General features: G+C 38.0%; 1 protein-coding gene across 1 annotated transcript; it reads left to right on the forward strand.

The window, feature by feature from the left end:
• The first annotated feature begins 10783 nt into the window (after window positions 1-10783).
• LOC149844042 (asparagine--tRNA ligase, cytoplasmic 1-like) lies at window positions 10784-15558 on the forward strand. Its single transcript, XM_090000280.1, has 7 exons — window positions 10784-11150; window positions 12270-12506; window positions 12960-13550; window positions 13999-14249; window positions 14334-14463; window positions 14660-14718; window positions 15175-15558. The coding sequence occupies exons 1-7, from the start codon at window positions 10869-10871 to the stop codon at window positions 15356-15358; spliced, it is 1734 nt and encodes a 577-aa protein (XP_089856406.1). The 5' UTR covers window positions 10784-10868; the 3' UTR covers window positions 15359-15558.
• The last annotated feature ends 3070 nt before the right edge of the window (window positions 15559-18628 follow it).

Here is an 18628-nt window from a genome sequence, read left to right on the forward strand (position 1 = left end):
ATGTTACCCAATTCAGTGTTTTACTATTTATTTATTTTTCATATGTGAGTTTTTTTTTATGTTTTAATCATAAATAAACGAGCCTACATGCTGACATGTTCTTTAATTTGTATATGAATGCATACTAGGCTGTGACTATGCATGGATGTACACACAGAGGAATGATTCTATTGTTTCTGGGAGGACTTAGTAATATTCAAAAAATTACTGTTGAGTTGTGCATTGGGTTCTGTGTATAATTTTGAGAAAGAATCTGAGTAGGAAGTGAAACAAAAAGCTAAAAAACTAAATGATTGTTGGATCATTCAGAATCCCTTGGGGGAAGTTCGGTTGGATCATTCAAAATAGCTTTCTCAGGTTCCCCTGCTAAAGCTATTCTAGTAGCCTGAATTTTTGTGAACCTAACGGTCCTGAATTAGATCAACCAAACATAAGATTTCAAGCAACCCTAAGGCAACCGTGAGATTTAGAATCAGAATGATTCTTATCTCATGGGTTGCCCTGGGATTCTTTCTCGCACATAAGATTTCAAGCAACTCTAGAAGTCCTAGATCGGGGTGGTATAATAAGAGTTTGACAATCTTTTTTACTCGGACAATGCCTCCTTCAACAAATCAATAAGTATGTCAAATGATCTGTTACTTTAATTATTCATTGTTTTGATATGTAACAACTTGAGAATGAATGTTAGTTTTGTTAACTTTGTACAACATAGGTATAGATCACTCTGATCATCCCCATTAAGTCTTGAAGGGGTGTGTGTTTGCCATCTGGAGTTTGATCAAATGTTATCCCCATAATGTCATCCAACATTTATTTGACTCGATCATGAACATATGTTGTATCCTCTCTCTCATTATGATGTACATGCACTATATCTATGTGAGTTTGGGCCACACTCACATAAGACTAAATATATTTTGTTCAATCAAGTACAGTTTAATCAGTGGTAAAACATTATATTTTTTATTCTTGCAGTCCTGACATGGGTATCACATCTTATCAATAGAATCAACATGAGCATGTGACGCTTCAAGGAATCAATCAATTATGGATGTATAAGGTTTTGTTCTTCTATCATGAATGTATATCTATGATTGATTCATATTCATAGATGACGACCCCGCTATATTCAACAAGAAAATATTTAATTAGTGGTGGTAAAAACAATAAACAATCTAAGCATTTAGTTTATTGAAAAAAATCAATAAACTAAATCAATAACCTAAATCCTAAAAAACATCAATATTCTAACAAAATCAAACATTCATTGATGCAAGTTGTTTTGATCAAATTGAAATACATATACATGATCAACATCATTAATCTAGTGAAGATCAATGCTTGAATCACCAAAATCCAATCTGTTTGCATACTTTTTTGGCAATTCAAAAATCAATGGCTGAGAAATAACAAGATTTTGTGATTTAAAAAATAAACATTTCATGATCATGACTATAATTCCTTTTTTTCACAAAATATAATTATGTTCTTACTTTCATCTCTATTTCGCTTCCAGTAAATACAAATCTTAACAACCATTGGAACAAAGTAAGATGAATATAATCACAAAAAACACATGCAAACTCAAACACCAAATATCCTTAGAAAATGTAAAGTAAAAGAAAATTTCACATCTACTCAACAAAAAAAGAAAAAGAAAACTTTCCTTCAAACTCGATGAATATGTAACCTAATCCTAACACAAAATGACACTGCAACAAATTCGAAGACATCAAATGCCAAACCTCTAAAAAGGATATTGAGTTCTACATAATGATCAAAGAAATAAACCTACAAATGATGCACATTAATAACTACAAGAATTTCAAGACATAAAAAAGGTATAAACCCCAAAAATAAGATCATATTATAAAAAAAAATAGACATCACAAAAAACATAATTCAGAACCAAACAGACAAAGATCAACCAATTATATAGAATAAGATTAAACTAGTTAATTTGTACATAACCGAAACATATCTATTTTCATTGACAAGTATGTATCTAAATCCAATCCCCAAGTAGACAGCAACAAAAAAAGAACCTAAATGCAGAAAGAACTGGAACATATCTATTCGTCTGATTCTAAGAATTCTGACACTCATGTTCAATGGCTAATATAAAACTCACATAGACAATCAAAATGCAAAAAGAACCCGAATTTCAATCCAAGAAACACCAAAATCACACTGCAAAGCAAGACCCCAACTTTCGATTCCAACTCTAAAACACAAAGAAATGTTGAACAAAGACAAAAAAAACCCAAATATTGAAACCATGCACCTTGATCATCGCCCAAAACCCTAAATTCCAAAAATAAACCCCATCATTTCTACCCTAAATGCAAAAAAAAAAAAAGAATCACAGATTAGTAGGAGAAAAAAGAGACCCAGAAAGAGGAAAGCCTACCTATACAAAGATGCAGATGCAACTTGAACAAACTCACTGATGATGAACACCACCATGCAAAGTCGATCTGATAAGAGAGAGGTTCCTCCTTTTGGGCTAAATTCATGGGGGGAGATAGCGACGACAACCAAGTGAGAAATGAGAGAGAGAGAGAGAAGGGGAAAGAGGAAAGAGATGAGTGTTGGGTTCGAGATTGCTGTTGTGAGAGAGATGGGGGTCAAACTACATTGGGGGCTTTCAGTGAGCCGTCAACGACTGTTGATTGCAGTGAGAGAGAGGGAGAAAGAAAGAAAATTATAAAAAAGGTTTATCAGGCCCTTTTTAAATATAATTCTATAATGGCGACATAATTATCGTTGTTATAGAGTAAAACTCTATAATGACAAGATTCAGAGCTTGTTGTTATTAATCTATAACAACATCTGCTCGTTAAATATAGGCAATAAAGTATTTTAGTGATAATATTTAACATCTAGATAATCTCTCCATTATAAACATATCCTTAACGACGACATCCAGAGATTGTCGTTATAGTTTTGTCTTTAACAGTGAGATGTGTGCAGGGGCAAGTCCTGATCCAGCTCGCCATTATTGCTTAATCAATAACGGCAAAATTCATGACCATAGTAGAGTAATAATGGCACAATATTTATGTCACCGTTATTACATATCATTTAGAGGGGAAAAAACTCTCATCGTTATTGTGCGATCAATAGAGCTGAGTTTCTTTCTCGTTGTTAAAGAGTCACCACTATTGACCCTCATCCTTGTAGTATGAGAAGCTTTGCATGCAAGAGAAAATGGGGAGGGATGAATAAAAGTCAGACCTGTTGCAAGTTGGGTCTTCGCCAGAACTATCACATACTTTCTTAACCAAATAGACCAAGCTTCCCACACCAATACTGTAAAGCTAGACCTGCAAGTTTAGACCATAGAACTTCTAATGCATGCTTTCATATAAAAGAGTGTCATGTTTTTGTATGCTTTCTCCAACAGTACATATGAAAAACTTCTCCACCGAAAGAAGTAGAGAAATGGTGGAAACATTTTTCATAGGCATATATCCCACACTTTTCATATGATATGCATATTCAGACTTTCTAAGAAATTCTACCACTTCCAAGTGGGGCCTGAAGGCGTGATATGGACAAAGGAAGCTCGTCTTTCTACTCAATTGACCAAACTAAGGAGTCTTCATATGTTGTACATTTTTTTTACTTTGTTGCTATCCATGTGTTTGTGTATCTCCTTTGTGAGATTGTATTAGGCCCATAAGTGGCTGCTTGTGTTGATTGCCTACAAAACCTGCCAGTTCAACGACTTATCTTTCCATTGTACATGTTGAGAATGAGGGGCTACACAATCAAAGAATTTATAAAGACTGATATCAGGGTATCTAAAATCATACTGAATTCTTGGCATATGCAAATGAACCATATCGAATGAAAGGCATAAGAAAACCTCTCCCCTGAAATATTTTTCATCCAAGTAATCCAACGCCTACTATTAGCATAAACTTTAATGCAAAGAAAATACAGCTCATTCGGCTCTAAGGACACATTTGAAAGTGGGAAAGGTGTAGAAAAAGTGATTAAAAATAGGAAAACCGTACAAATTTTTTCTGACTCTTCTAAACAAGAAAGACTTTTCATTGAGAGAGTTTTTCTAAAAAGTACACTTTGATAGGAAACATTCTTACATGAGGGGTTGAAAGAAGAAAATTTTTGTGAGTCCTCTCTCCATCTCACCATCATTACCACCCACTACCATCCATCTTCATCACCACCACCTACCTCATAGAAAACTGCCCTCCCTACATTTTTTTATTATCCATCTCTTGACTACCACTACCATCCACCGTCACCCACCTCTCAGAAAACTACACCAGAGAAGCTCCACCATCACTATCACCACCATCCATCTCACCACTATCACCACCATCACCATCCATCACCACCACCCAGAAAATGACATAGAAGAAGTTTCACCACTATCACCACTACCCCATGATGATTTTTCGCCACCACCTCCACCGCCCACCTCCCAAAAAACTACATTGGAGAAGCACCACCACCACCCCTCTTCTCTCTCTCTTTCATTTTTTTAAGATTTTCCATTTTATTTTTCTCATGCTACTCAAACAAGTGAATTTTTTTTATTTTAGAAAATATATCATGTCAAAACTTCTCATAGGCAAAAATTTATTTTCCTATGAGAGTTTTTCTTGCTTCTAAACGTGCCCTAAGAGTGAGGAAAGATAAGCCATTCTTTTTCATCCAAGTAATCATCTTCCTCACTCTTGATTTATGGGGCCTGATCACACCGACTGTCTTTCCAACGATGATTGAGATAGACTCAGGTCAGTTACCCCCTTGCACTTGAGGCCAACTGTTTCACTCGGTCAGATCTGAGCCCTAACTGATTGACTAGACAGATATGAATCTTTTTCGTTTGATCTAAGCTTGCACTAGTCAGATCTGAACCCTGACTGGCAGATCTAACCCTCTTTTGACATATCTATAACCTAGTTGGTCTGATTCGAGCCTACAACAATCGAATATGCCCCTCTGCTGGACGATTCGAGGCAACACCAAGGGTTTTCTTGAATAAGGTTTTTTGCTAGGTATACTTTATGGAGGAGCGGTAAGAGAGAAGCACTTCTCGTTGATGATCAACGAGGTTCCCCTTAACTATGCCTCCACCTGAGACTGAACAGAGAACAAGAAGATGAAGGGAGCGACAACCAAAGTTGTGCTTATCGTCGGTGACCTCAGGTTTGTGATCTCTCTCTTCACCTCTTTTGTCTCTCTCTTTACACCAGACCCTGACTATTTTTCACGATCAGTCAAACTCCATGTGCCAGGGTCAGATCTATGTTCGAAGGATCTGAATTGTCATTATCAGATCTGGTCCTCTGCAGGGTCAATCTACACATACATTGGCCAGATCTATACCCTGATCGGCAAATTTGTGCCTGAGCTGATAGATCTGACCTTTTGTTGATCGATCTGCATGTTTTGATTAGATCTATAACTCATGCGATCAATCCATGCCTATACCTAGAGATGCACACTAAACTGAGTTGGATCGGGCCTGGCTCGGCTCGGCTCGAGCTCATTTGCTTTGTAAATGAGCCAAGCTTAAACCGATGTATGAAGCTTAGACGAGCTATCGAGCCGATAATGACCTGTCGGGCCCGATAAGGCTTGACAAGATCGATAAGGCTCGGTTCATTGCAAACCCCATATGTATAAGCAAAAAAAAATTAGAATTGCATTATTAATGTAATGGGTAGGGTTAGTCTTTATTAAAAACATGTTGGGTTAGAATCCCTCCTTTTTGCTGAGAATTTTTAGTATGTATAGAATTTTTTTAGTAATAATAATCAAAAGACATGTTTTGGCATACTGGTAGGTCCCTTGGTTAACATTAAGGAGGTTGGGGGATCAAATCCCTCCTCCACCAAATTCTTTTTTAATAGAGCTTGTTTAAGCGCAGATCGACTAATGCTCGTTACCGAGCCAAGTTTGGACAATGCCTTACAAGCTCGGCTCTAAGCTTGAGTCGAGCTTAGACAAAGTGATTTTGAACTAAGTCGAGTTCGAACAGCTCAGGCTTGGCTTGAACTCAACTCATGTGCATCCCTACCTATACCAGCCAGATGTGACTCACTGAGTGACAAATTTGCACCTACTTCTGTCGGACCTGCCCTTGTTCGACAAATTTAAGCCTACATCGATTAGATCTGTCTTCTATTCGACAGATTTGAGATGTTTCTCTGTTGGCCCTCTTCTTTTTCAAAGAAGCGGATTTTCATAGTAGACCCCTTGATTTGTGAGGGTGCACCCTTCAAGGTAAAATGCACTGGTGAAACTGAACCCAACAAAACAGGAATCTTTGCCAAGAAACCCGAAAATGGGGATGCCTCTGGCTGCCATCCCCAATCACACCATGTCATTGTCATCACGATTGTTGGTCTGTCTCCTAAGGCTCTTGCGATCATCTGATTGGCTCCTCACACCAGCCTCCACTAACGAGGAGAGAGCATGACTACTTGTTATGGCTTAATTTGGATCAATGACCTGGTTCTTTGATACCAATATAGGAATATTAACTCATTGACTTGGATATGGTGGAGGGCCATCGGATAATGGGGCATGTACACTATAATGAGGGATTGAACCTCTAACCTCGTGAAGCCACACACTATACCCAATTGAGCTATTTTAGCCCATCTCTAAGCATGAGAATCATTACAATCCTCTAATTAAGCTAAATTGTTATTTTCCTCTATGTTCCCTATCATAGTCATAATCTTATATAGGCAACCATGGTGGATTGGATTTAACTCCACCACTACCTTGAAAATAATGTCCCATCAAACCCAATAGTTATTTTCATAACCATTATATAGGTTATACATGCAATCATTAGTCTAAGATTAATATTTACATTAATCTCACCTAATATAACTCATTATAATTCTTAATGAGCTCACCATTTAATGGCTCTTGGGGTTCCTCTTGTGAGACCCTATGACCATATCTGAATATGGTACCAATATCCAACTATCCCTAACTGAGCCTTCAGAATGAGGCATGTGCAGTGTGAAGTTTTACTGAATGAAAAACACATCAAGTGTAGAAATGTGTGGTATGCATTGGCTTGATCGGTAATGTGCGATGGTAGCATGGCATGCGATAGGCAACAATATTGTCGTTGATGCGACAGTATGTGGCAACATAGACGTGGAGTGTTGATCGGTTAAGAGTGTCAGCTGATCAGAAGATGTTGTCTTTGAGGATTTGGTTAAGGACCTTTCCACTTATATGAGTTTCTCACGCGTAGCATTTGGATGCAAGGAGGTGCGTGTGTGTTAGGGTTAATTTTTTCAGGGATCACCTTAGGTAGTTCCAACCGAGTATGGTAACTCGAGACTAGGCGAGTGAATGCCTAGGAGCCAACAAATGAGTCTAAGTGGCGCTCTTCGCTACGACATACAATCATCAACTAGTTTTCGGACTAGGAGTCGCAAGGCTTTATCCCTTATGCGGCAAGGTTATGCTTGGATGCACCTATGGAGTCGTGATACGCTCCATGGCATGCAAGGCTAAGGTATCAGTGCACTTGCTAGTTTGTATAGGACGTCTATAAACATAAGTGGCCAGATAGAATACACATTTAGAGATGCACTTGATCAGCTTCTGATAGGCAGTTGTGCACGAGGTGGTGCGCAAGACTAATAAAATAATTTAGCACATGGTAAAGTGTTGGTATGCGGCCTTTGGTCATTAGGTTTGGCAGATTGGGCGGTCTGGTGCATTGCGGGTTTGCAAAAAATTCTATGTTGGTGACAAATTGGCATTAGAGTAGAAAGATTCACGGGGACCTTGTTGTTAAGTGAGTGCGACATTGAAGAGGGCAATAATGGTTTATCCAGTTTACGTAAATTTATATAGCTAAAGTTTGGTTGATCGAGCACAAAAAGAAGTTGTTGGCAGGGTGGTATGGGTTATCTTATTGATGGTAAGAAGAAATGTAAGGTTATTGTTCAGTTGGCTATAGAAATATGGATAAGCCAAAGATTCCTACCAGTAGTGTGCGTTAGGCTCACAAGTAGAGTGTGGTGTTTGCTTTGTGCATATAAAGAATGCATAATGAATTTGGCTAGATAGATTTGCACCTTTGAATATGGGAAACTCAATTAAACTTCTATATTATCTCCCAAGATTGTGGGTTAGTAGAGTGCTCATTTTAAGTAAAATACTTATTATTTTGGTCCCTTGAGTTTGATTGTTTCTCTATGAATTATGTGTGCAAAAAAAGTCATTGTTTGTGGCTTGTTGATTTGATTTATGCAGGAACATATTTATTGACTCTGAATGAGAGCTATAGTGTGCTGGCTCTGAATGTGAGTTGCAGCATTGGGCCGTGAGTTACCCTTTGTATAGGCAAATGACTAGAAAGATGCTTTGAAAGACTGTTTGGGATGATACACAAGTAAACATCATTCACTTAAGGACTAAGTTAGACTATTGGAAAAACACAAGTTGGTGATTTAAGAGACTTGATATAACTACGATACGCATTGGTGATCGTCTTTCTCTCAGAGGACCACAAAGGACTTAGAATTGCCCTTGCTGGGGTCAGAAGATGCCCCATTCATGAGCATGAAGACAACAAGTTTGTCATGTAGGTGAAGATAACTCGCTTGTATATGAGATTGCACTGGAGTCCCATAAGCAAAGAGTGCTCGATATTGATTGAGCGAAAGATTATTGTCTAAGTGATTTGAGGCACGTTGAGGAATATGACTTGGCGTGCTAAAGATTGTACTGATGGCGGATAGAAACCAAAACAAGTTGAGTAGGGTGAAGAAAAGAAGATGAAAGATAAGTACAAAGAAAAACTGACATAAGTAAAAGTTTTGTTCTTACCTGCATCGATATTGTCGAGGATGATAATGGTTTGAGTGGGGGAGAATGTCCTGAACCGAGCCTTCAAAATGAGGCATGTGCTGTGTGATGCTTTACTGAGTGAAAAATGCATCAAGTGCATAAACATGTGGTAGTAGCATGGCATGCGATAGGCAACAATATCATCATTGGTACGACAGTGTGTGGCGGCACTAATATGGAGCATTGTTTGGTTAAGTAGCATCAACAGATCAGAGGATGTTTTCTTTGGAGATTTAGTTAAGGATATTTTGACTTAGATGAGTTCCACATGTGTAACATTTGAACACACGAGAGTGTGTGTGGGTTAGGACTAATTCTTCAGGGAACACCTTAGGTAGTTCTAATTGAGTATGATAACTCGAGAGTAGGCAAATGAATGCTTATACGCTGGTGAACGAGTTTGGGTGGTTTTCTTTGCTATGACATTCAATCATCAACTGGTCTTGAGATTGGGGTTTTCTAGACCTTATCCCTTATGTGGTGAGGTTATGTTTGGGCATGCCTATGGAGTCGTGATATGCTCCATGGCATGCAAGACTAAGGCATTTATGTACTTGCTAGTCGTTATGGGATGACTATGCATGTAAGTGATATAGACCAAATAGAATACGCATTTGGAGATGCGCTTGATCAGCTTTTGCTAGGCAACTGTGCATGAGGTGATACACATGGTCAGTGAAATGATTCAGTATATGAAAAAGGGTTGGTGCACAACCTTTGGCCGTTAGGCAGGCCAGACTAAGTAGTCTGGTGCATTAAGGATTTGCGAAAAATTATATACCCGTGATACCAACAATATCCTTTTTAGGTACAATAAGCTTGAAACGGAAACAATAAGCTTAAAACAGAAATCTTGATTATTGAATGTAATAGGGGAAAGGAGTCCTCCATTACTGATCTTTATCCCTTATCGCCTGATCTCAATCTCTCTGCAACATGAGCCCAGGAATGAAGGTTACACACGAAATGAGAATCAATAGGGTTAGACCCCATAGGCTTAGGTATGTGAAAATGCAGTAAAATCTATTCAAGATTAGTACGATTCTGATAACCAGGGGAAGAAAGATCATTCCCCTCAGTAACACGAAGAGGGAGCACTCATGGTCATGATATTACATAACATTAAGGGTGTGTTTTCAGTTCAAGTTCCACTGAGCGAACACATGTTCAGATATTTTCCCTTTTTATGTATATAATAGAAAACATGTTTTTTTATATTTACATGGAGAAACTTGTCCTGCTGTAATTGTCGTGGTAGTGTAAAACTTTGTGTGCTTACCCTTGCCTCTTCCATGGAGTTGCCATGCTTCAGCTTGCGCAAGGAGTGATGCCCATGGGTTTGAACCTAGACCGCCTGCCTAACGCCCTAAGTCCCATCCCGCCCGTTCCAAACCCCTTTGAGGCAATAGCAAAAACATGTCGCGCATTGGCTTTATTCACATAAAACCATGGATCCCTCTTACCGAGTGCATTCGGCTTGGGCTTCGCGGCGTCGAACACACTTGTGGGTTTCAAACTTGTGACATCCCATCAATTCGGCGGGTCACCCCAACCAGAAGAGATGAGTCTTCTTTAGGGAGTGCAAATGAGTTGGATCCAGGATGGAGGTTTCGCAATTTTTGGCGGTTCTGAATCTTACCGGATCTGACTTCCCCATGTATTTAGCTGTTCCGAATCCGATCCTTTTGCATCCCTCCCCTTGTGCTGTGGTCGTCCAATTTGTGAACGAAACGAAGTAGTCGAATTTGTAAAAGAAAAAAAAAAACTTGAGCCGGGGGCTTTTAAATAAATAAAAAACTTACAACGACCTGAGGTCCCGTGTGATTTTCATAAGTATAGGGTCTCATTTGTCAAAACAAAATCCTTATAGGGCGTTTCAGAAAAATTTTCTTCCCTAAACCAAAAGAAGGTGGGGGCAGGGCGCCTCCTTCCCATCGAAAACCTATATTCCTTTGTGGAGCGAAGAGAGAGAGAGAGAGAAAGAGAGGGGAAGAAGAATGGCGGGGGACGAGCCGCCGACGCAGGAGGTGGCGGAGATGAGCCTCACCGGATTCGGCGGCGTCTCCTTGGCTCCGCCGGATTCCGGCGAGGCCGTCCAGTGGGCTCGCTACTCCCGCCGGGTCCTCATCACCACCATAATCGGCCGGCCGGACGGCGGGCTCGGCCTCGTCGGGCAGAAGATCGCCGTGGGCGGGTGGGTGAAGACTGGTAGGGAGCAGGGGAAGGGCACCTTCGCCTTCCTGGAGCTCAACGACGGGTCATGCCCCGCGAATCTGCAGGTGTTCTTTCCCTTTCCTTCCTTCCCTCCCTAGGGTTTAGGGTTTTAGGGTTCATTTAATCTCCTTCCTGTGAACGATGTCTACTTTTAGCTCTCTCTATCTCTCATATGTATTAGAATAGTTGGGGATGCTTTTATTGATGTAAATGTTGTAATTTTACATGTCTAAGTTTATTTTGTAGTTTTTTCTGTCTTGATTAAGTATTTGGACATTTGGGTGTGAATTGATTCGGTAATTGATGTCGTAATTATGTTTTTTCTTCTCAGTGAATGTTAATCTTGAGAGAATTGAATCAGAAGTAATGTGGGTTACTTGAGGATCGAAGTTGATATGTTATATAGGAAGAAAATTTGTCTAGGATTTGTTGGGATGGTTAATCGGATTCGATTGGTTTCCTTGGAGTTCCTACATAAATAGTTTTGTTGTCGTTTTTTAATTGTTTTGGGTTTGTGTTGTGCTTGGAATATTTGTATTTATGTTGAATCATGGGTGGCCGTACTTTTTTTTTATATTTACACGGAGAAGCTGCGCCAGGAACAGCGACCTAGTCGTGCTGGCTCTGCCTACTATACTTACGGTCACTGTCCTAGCAGCGTAAAACTCTGCTTAAAAGTTCATTCTTGAAGCTTTTGGTTTTTAATCGGCAGCCAGAATGGATTCTTAGAATTGCTTACTACAATTCATATGTATGGTTTTCTTCTATACGTGTTTATTGGTTCTGGGCATGCCATAACCAAATAGGTTGCTATTCATAGTAATGCTTGATCTTATATGGGCATAATATCTTCACAAATAGAGGTGCGTGTGCACGCACACCAATGGTGTGTGAGTGTTCACGTGCGTGTATGTGTCACATTGGAGGATTTGAAACAGATTCCCCTTCGTCGATATTAAGTTGTCGTGCTGAAGGTTCAATCCCTTTAGTGATACATAGTTAACATCATTAGTATAGCCTCTTATCACTGTAACTTGAGTATGCTTGTGTTTTCTTTATTTGTTGGTTTATGCAGAAATTTTCTTAGAATACTTTTATTTTCTTAATTTGAAGAGATTTGGAAACCATATCTGCATTTAGAGATACCAACTGCATTAAATGTTTGTTGGAAATTTTTTGTGTAGGTGTTGGTGGATGCTGGTGTTGCACCACTTGGACAACTTATTGCAACAGGGACATGCGTGCTAGTTGAAGGCGAGCTCAAAAAGGCACCTGAAGGGACTAAGCAGGTAGTGGAGCTCAAAGTGGAGAAAGTGTTGGAAGTTGGGGGTGTTGACCCTGCCAAATACCCGATACCTAAAACAAAGCTTACATTGGAGTTCCTCAGGGACCATGTGCATCTTCGTCCTAGGACCAATACAGTATGGTTCTTTCTCTTGCTTCTGAAATGAAATTTATTTTTCTCTCTCCACTAATTTAATTAAGTTGTCATTAAATGTTGGAATCCTTTGATGTAACCTGTTTGCAAATGAAGTACCATTTCACAAACATAGAATACAAGTCCAAAGTTTTGTGTTAGAAAACCATTCTCAGCGTTATATTTAGTTTTTCTTACAAAATGAGATGCTGTTGATTGTACTGAGTCCCATTCCATCTGGGCTTGGTGGCTCCTACATTAAGGTTAGGATTGTGAATTTGGATGTTCTCTAACATCATCCTATTATGCATTGCTTTTTGGTTTACAAAATTGCTTTTAAGCATAGGCCTTCAATTTCTTAGATATTTGTTTTGTTTGTGCACTTTCTGTTAAAAGGGACAATTCTATCTTTTTTTTTCACAATGACAGAAGTGCTAATCCTGGTGTATGCTTGCAGATTTCTGCTATTGCCCGAATTCGGAATGCACTTGCTTATGCAACACATACATTTTTCCAGAAGAATGGTTTTCTGTATGTGCACACACCTATTATCACAACCAGTGATTGTGAAGGTGCTGGTGAGATGTTTCAAGTTACTACATTATTTTCTGAGGCAGAAAAAATAGAGAAGGAGTTGAAGCAAAACCCTGCACCATCTGAAGAAGATATTGAAGCTGCTAAACTTCTTGTTAAAGAGAAAGGCGAGAATGTAGCACATTTGAAGGCAATAAAGTCTTCTAAAGATGAAATAAGCTCTGCTGTAGCTGAACTTACGAAGGCCAAGGAAAATCTTTCCAGACTGGAAGAGAGAGCTAAGCTTAAAGCTGGCCTCCCACAAAAGGATGGAAAGATTGATTATTCCTCTGATTTCTTTGCCCGTCAGGCATTTTTAACTGTATCCGGTCAGCTTCAAGTGGAGACTTTTGCTTGTGCTCTTAGTAGCGTTTATACGTTTGGACCAACTTTTCGAGCCGAGAACTCTCACACTTCAAGACATCTAGCAGAGTTTTGGATGGTGGAGCCTGAAATTGCTTTTGCTGATTTGGAGGTAGATTCACTATGTGTGAAGTTAATGATCACTCAAATACCTAAAACTAGGTCTTGTTCATGGTTGCTTTGTTCTCTGCTTTTGGTCACAAATTTCCATATCAAGTGGATCTCTTGACCTGCCAACTGCTGCCCATGTGCATGCAAAAGACTTGCAGACATGTGCACTTGTGCACACACACACACATCCTGTCACCTGCGACATGCCTTCGTCTGACATTGTGACAGATTGTTGAGTTCTAATATATTCACCTATATTCTTCTTTATATAATGCCTATTTGATGCCCAAAATCTTCTTGGACATCCAATGGCCACAGATTGTTCGTGATACACCTGGCATTGACAAATGCTTTTATGCTTTCTAATAATGCTTGCTGTGCATGTCACAGAGCTGTGTCTTGTCCTTCCTAAATTTTAGTTTCAATAATGGTTTTTTAATATTTTACAGGATGATATGAACTGTGCAGAGGACTATGTCAAATTTTTATGCCATTGGCTACTTGATAACTGTCTTGACGATATGCAATTCATGGCCAAGAATTATGATAAGAGTGCCATAGACCGTCTGAAGTTGGTGTCATCAACCCCTTTTGAGCGGGTTTCATATACTGAGGCTGTTAACCTTCTAAAGAATGTGACGGAAAAAAAGTTTGAAAACAAGGTTGAATGGGGTGTTGATTTAGCATCTGAGCATGAGAGGTACATTGGCTTTTAGAGCATGTCTTTCTTTTCATCTCCATTTACTGGTTGCATGTGAGCTAATGTTCTCATCGATTGCTATAGATACTTAACTGAGGTGATTTTCAAGAAACCGGTTATTGTGTATAACTATCCCAAGACAATCAAAGCATTCTATATGAAGCTCAATGATGATTTGAAAACAGTAGCTGCCATGGACGTACTCGTTCCTAAGGTATGCTGTTTCTCCTTTATAAATTTGTCATTGTCTTAGGACTATTTCAGTTACAAGCAACAGAAACTTGAATTTCCAAAGACATTGGTATAATAGTTAAATATTTAACGATCAATATTGATGGGGATCTATTCAACAACATAATTTTGTTGTTGATGCAATAGCTATCTGAAGCTCTTAATGTTTTTTGTTTCAGGTTGGTGAATTGATTGGTGGCAGTCAAAGGGAAGAGAGATATGAGGTCATTGAGAAAAGGTATATCTTGTGATTGCTTATGCGTCTGATTTCATGGATACAGTATCAAAAGTTATAGGTGTCAGCATATGCACACTACAATCAAACAGCTTACTGTTTCTTTATTGTAGAGGTTCTTTGGACCAATTTTTATTGTTTCATATTTTCTAGTTCACAGTGTATGCATGACAATCACTTGAAAACAACTTACTGTTAAGCCAATGAATCCATCTCCTTAATTTAGGGGAACTATCTTTGGCTGTGTTGTGTCCTGATAAATGATGAATATATTTGATATGAAGGTACGTTCAGATGTCTATAGGTTCCCTCATCCTTGATAGTCATGTTTAACAAATGTGTACAGTACTTGGACATTTAAAATCTGCAGCATTATACTGAATTTTTATCCCTGGCATGTCTCGAAATTTTGGAAAATGGTTGCTTCCTCTTTGCTGACCTTCCAGCCCTTGGTTCCAGGATACGAGAGATGGGTTTGCCTATTGAGCCATACGAGTGGTATCTTGATCTGCGCCGGTATGGAACTGTGAAACACAGTGGGTTTGGTCTGGGTTTTGAGCGCATGGTTCTCTTTGCAACTGGCCTGGACAACATCAGAGATGTCATTCCATTTCCAAGGTACCCAGGACGGGCGGACCTTTGAGAGCATGAATCCCACATTGTTTTTCCATACTTGGATTTTATTTCTTGCATTAGATGATTTTTGGTTATGTTTCTTGGTGAATTTTGTTCACGTAGATAGAGTCCACAATTATTTACACGAACTGCTACAATTGTGATACAAAATTCCTTTTTGTTGACTCCATAGCTTCATATTAAATGCTATGTTTTAGTTGTTTCTTTTGAGGCTGTGTTAGCGGTTCCTCGGTGGTTGGTTTAGATCTTTGTCAGCATGGTGTGTGTTTCTCTCTCAGTGGTGTATATATATAGGGAAGGGGGACAGTCCATCCAAAGGAAGGTGATCGACAGCCTTCCTCTAATGAAAGTTTTTCATCGTTAAGACTTTACATATTGGATTTTTATCATTCATTTAGTAAGCGATATGTTTTAGATTATGAATTTTGTATATGTAGATGCAATTTTTAAAGTGCTAAAAATCAATGGCCCACAATACTTTGTATTATAAAGTATTAAATGCATTGCGAGCCATCAATTTTTTGTGTTCCGAAAAACATTTTTAGATGTAAAGTCTTTGCGTGAAGCATATTTTTTACTAAATAGATTATAAAGAACAAATATAGAAGGTCTGATCCATAAAACGCTCAAACATTGGAGAAGGGGAGTCGTTTGTAGATTTTGGACCTTCCTTTGATTTAATCGTCTCCTTCCCTCTCTATATAGAAAACCCTTACTTTTGAACCCCGGGTGTAACGCTTTATGTTTTTTTTTTTTTTGAAAAATGAGAATTAGCGCAGTTTCGAACTGCTGCTAATTCTATGTTTTCCACCAAGAGTTTTAGCGGTGATCAAGACTGCCGCTAAAAATTGCGAGCACCAAAAAAAATGATTAAGCATCATTGTTTGATCCAGTGTGTTCAAGGGCAATGCTTTGTCCCACTTATCATCAAACACGTTATATATATATATATATATATATATATATATATATATATATATATATATATATATATATAAGAGAGAGAGAGAGAGAGAGAGAGAGAGAGAGAGAGAGAGAGAGCTTAATGGGCACGGTGTTAAATGAAACATGCTATTGGATTTTCAGTGGGTTTTTTTTCAATTTCAACCCTATATAGATGTGTTCGGCATGATTGATTTACTGCAAATCAACACTGAATCATGGTTTCAAATAACGTGTTTGACTTTTTATGATTCTATTGGGGCAAGTGTATTCCGGTCTTTGAAATATATTTTCACAAAATATACTCTTTTTGGCATATCAGGCAAGAGATAGGGGTTTAAATGAATGTCTTTTTTTGAAAAAATTTCAAATACCTTCCAAACGTTTCAACCTAATTCATCCACTTTGCAAATGCTCACCAAAGTTTTTCTTGGGTTAATCAAGTAACTCAATCATAAAAATAAAACGTGTAGGGCTGTTAGCTGAACCTGTTTTACCAAAAATTTATTGCTTATGTTGACCTCACTAACGTGAATTACAACTCTAACCACTATAACATGAAACATATTGGTGATTATTTTAGGAAAAAAATTATATATTTAGATTGTGATAAGCCAAGCAACCCAACAATTATTGGACCCACTATAACACAATTAGGTCTGTTTGGTTCCTCAATAATTGATTCAAAAAATTATCTGAAAACAAACTAAATGCATTTTCATTTAACCCAAAAGCCCATGTGGCTATATACAGTTGACAAAAGTTGTATTAATTCAAGAATCAAGATCAATTAGCTATTGTTATTTACCTATGTGAGCCTATATAGATTTAGGAAAGTAGTAGCTGCTTAACACTTTTTTAGCCTATTGCGAGCCTTTCACCAGTAAATAGGGGTTTCGGGTTGTTTTCTGCGAATCTCACCTTGCAAATGTGTTCGACATGGTTGATTTGCTGGAAAATGATACTTGGATAATGTTCTTTGCTAAAAAACATGCTTTTTTAAGCATTGATTATTTTTTAAAATTATAGGCGGTTGATTTTTAAATCTTATAAAGACCTAACTATGTGCTGTAATCAGGAGATTCAAGAATCTTTTCATTGTAGGTTGAGTAATGATTGGGTTGATTGGCTTATCACAATCTAAATATATAAAATTTTTCAAAAAATAATCAGCAAGTTTTATGGTGTAATGAATAGAGTCCTTGGTTTATGTCAAGGTCAACACTTCAAGTATCATTGTAGGCCATAAGCTTTTTGCTAAAATTTAACGGCCCTGCAGATTTTATTTTTCTAGTTACAGGGGTAAATATGATAACTTTACTACATGAGTGAGGTTAACCAAAGAACAACCCAACATTAGTTTATGATTGGGTCATTACGGATGAATTAAGCCAAAAACGTTTGGAAGGTATTTGTAAATTTTCTTTTTCTTTATAAAGCTATCATGCTGGCCCTAATGTGCTTGGGTCATGGACTCAGTCAACCTTGACCTGACACTGGATTTGAAATCTAACGAGCTTGTCCTGATTTTGATCTTGGATATCACTAGAGATGTCAGTGTATCAGATTTTATCTGAAATCCGACCGAATCCAACTTTGTTTGATTGCATTGGGTAAGCTAAAACCATACCCTATTATAATGGGACGGTATAGGGTTTTGAGTTTTTGCTACTGAATCCAATGAATATGAATTTGATGGGTATCCAAATCCATTTACATTGAAAAAAAGCAGAATTTGATATGAGCTTTTCACTGTTTGAATCAAACATGCTTAGCCAACATCCAATAGTTGGATATGGGATTGGCCCCATCCGACCTGAATCTGAACCATTTATGTCCCTAGATATCGCATTGAAAGGCTTGGATCTGGTTAGGGTTTGAGTGTGATCAGCGAATAATGGACAAAGTCTATTGATTTCATTTAAAAAGGAGAAAACTCAGGCCATATCCTTATGTGAATCCCATTACATTTGTTTATCCTATTCTAAAGATATGGCCTTATTCGTTTTGGTCCTATAACTTAGTTTTGGATATATAGCTTGGATATATAGCAAACATGAGGTTCATGTGATATATAAGTACATTATCACGATCTCACAACCTCACTAAAAATTCTATTCGTACAATGATTTTGCGAACCTCATGAAGTTCACATAACCAAAATTTACCAACCTCTTGTAATGAAAATCTGCATATTTTCTCAAATAACGTACGAAATTCGCATATAGAAACGATTAATCATGCATAATTTTTATGCATATTATATATTTTTTATATGCATGATTACATATGAAATGAGATTAATAACCCTTGTTTAATCGATATTTGGCATGAT

This window comes from Nuphar pumila, chromosome 3, assembly GCF_984573655.1.
Source record: "Nuphar pumila chromosome 3, dmNupPumi1.hap1.1, whole genome shotgun sequence".
Classification (NCBI taxonomy): domain Eukaryota; kingdom Viridiplantae; phylum Streptophyta; class Magnoliopsida; order Nymphaeales; family Nymphaeaceae; genus Nuphar; species Nuphar pumila.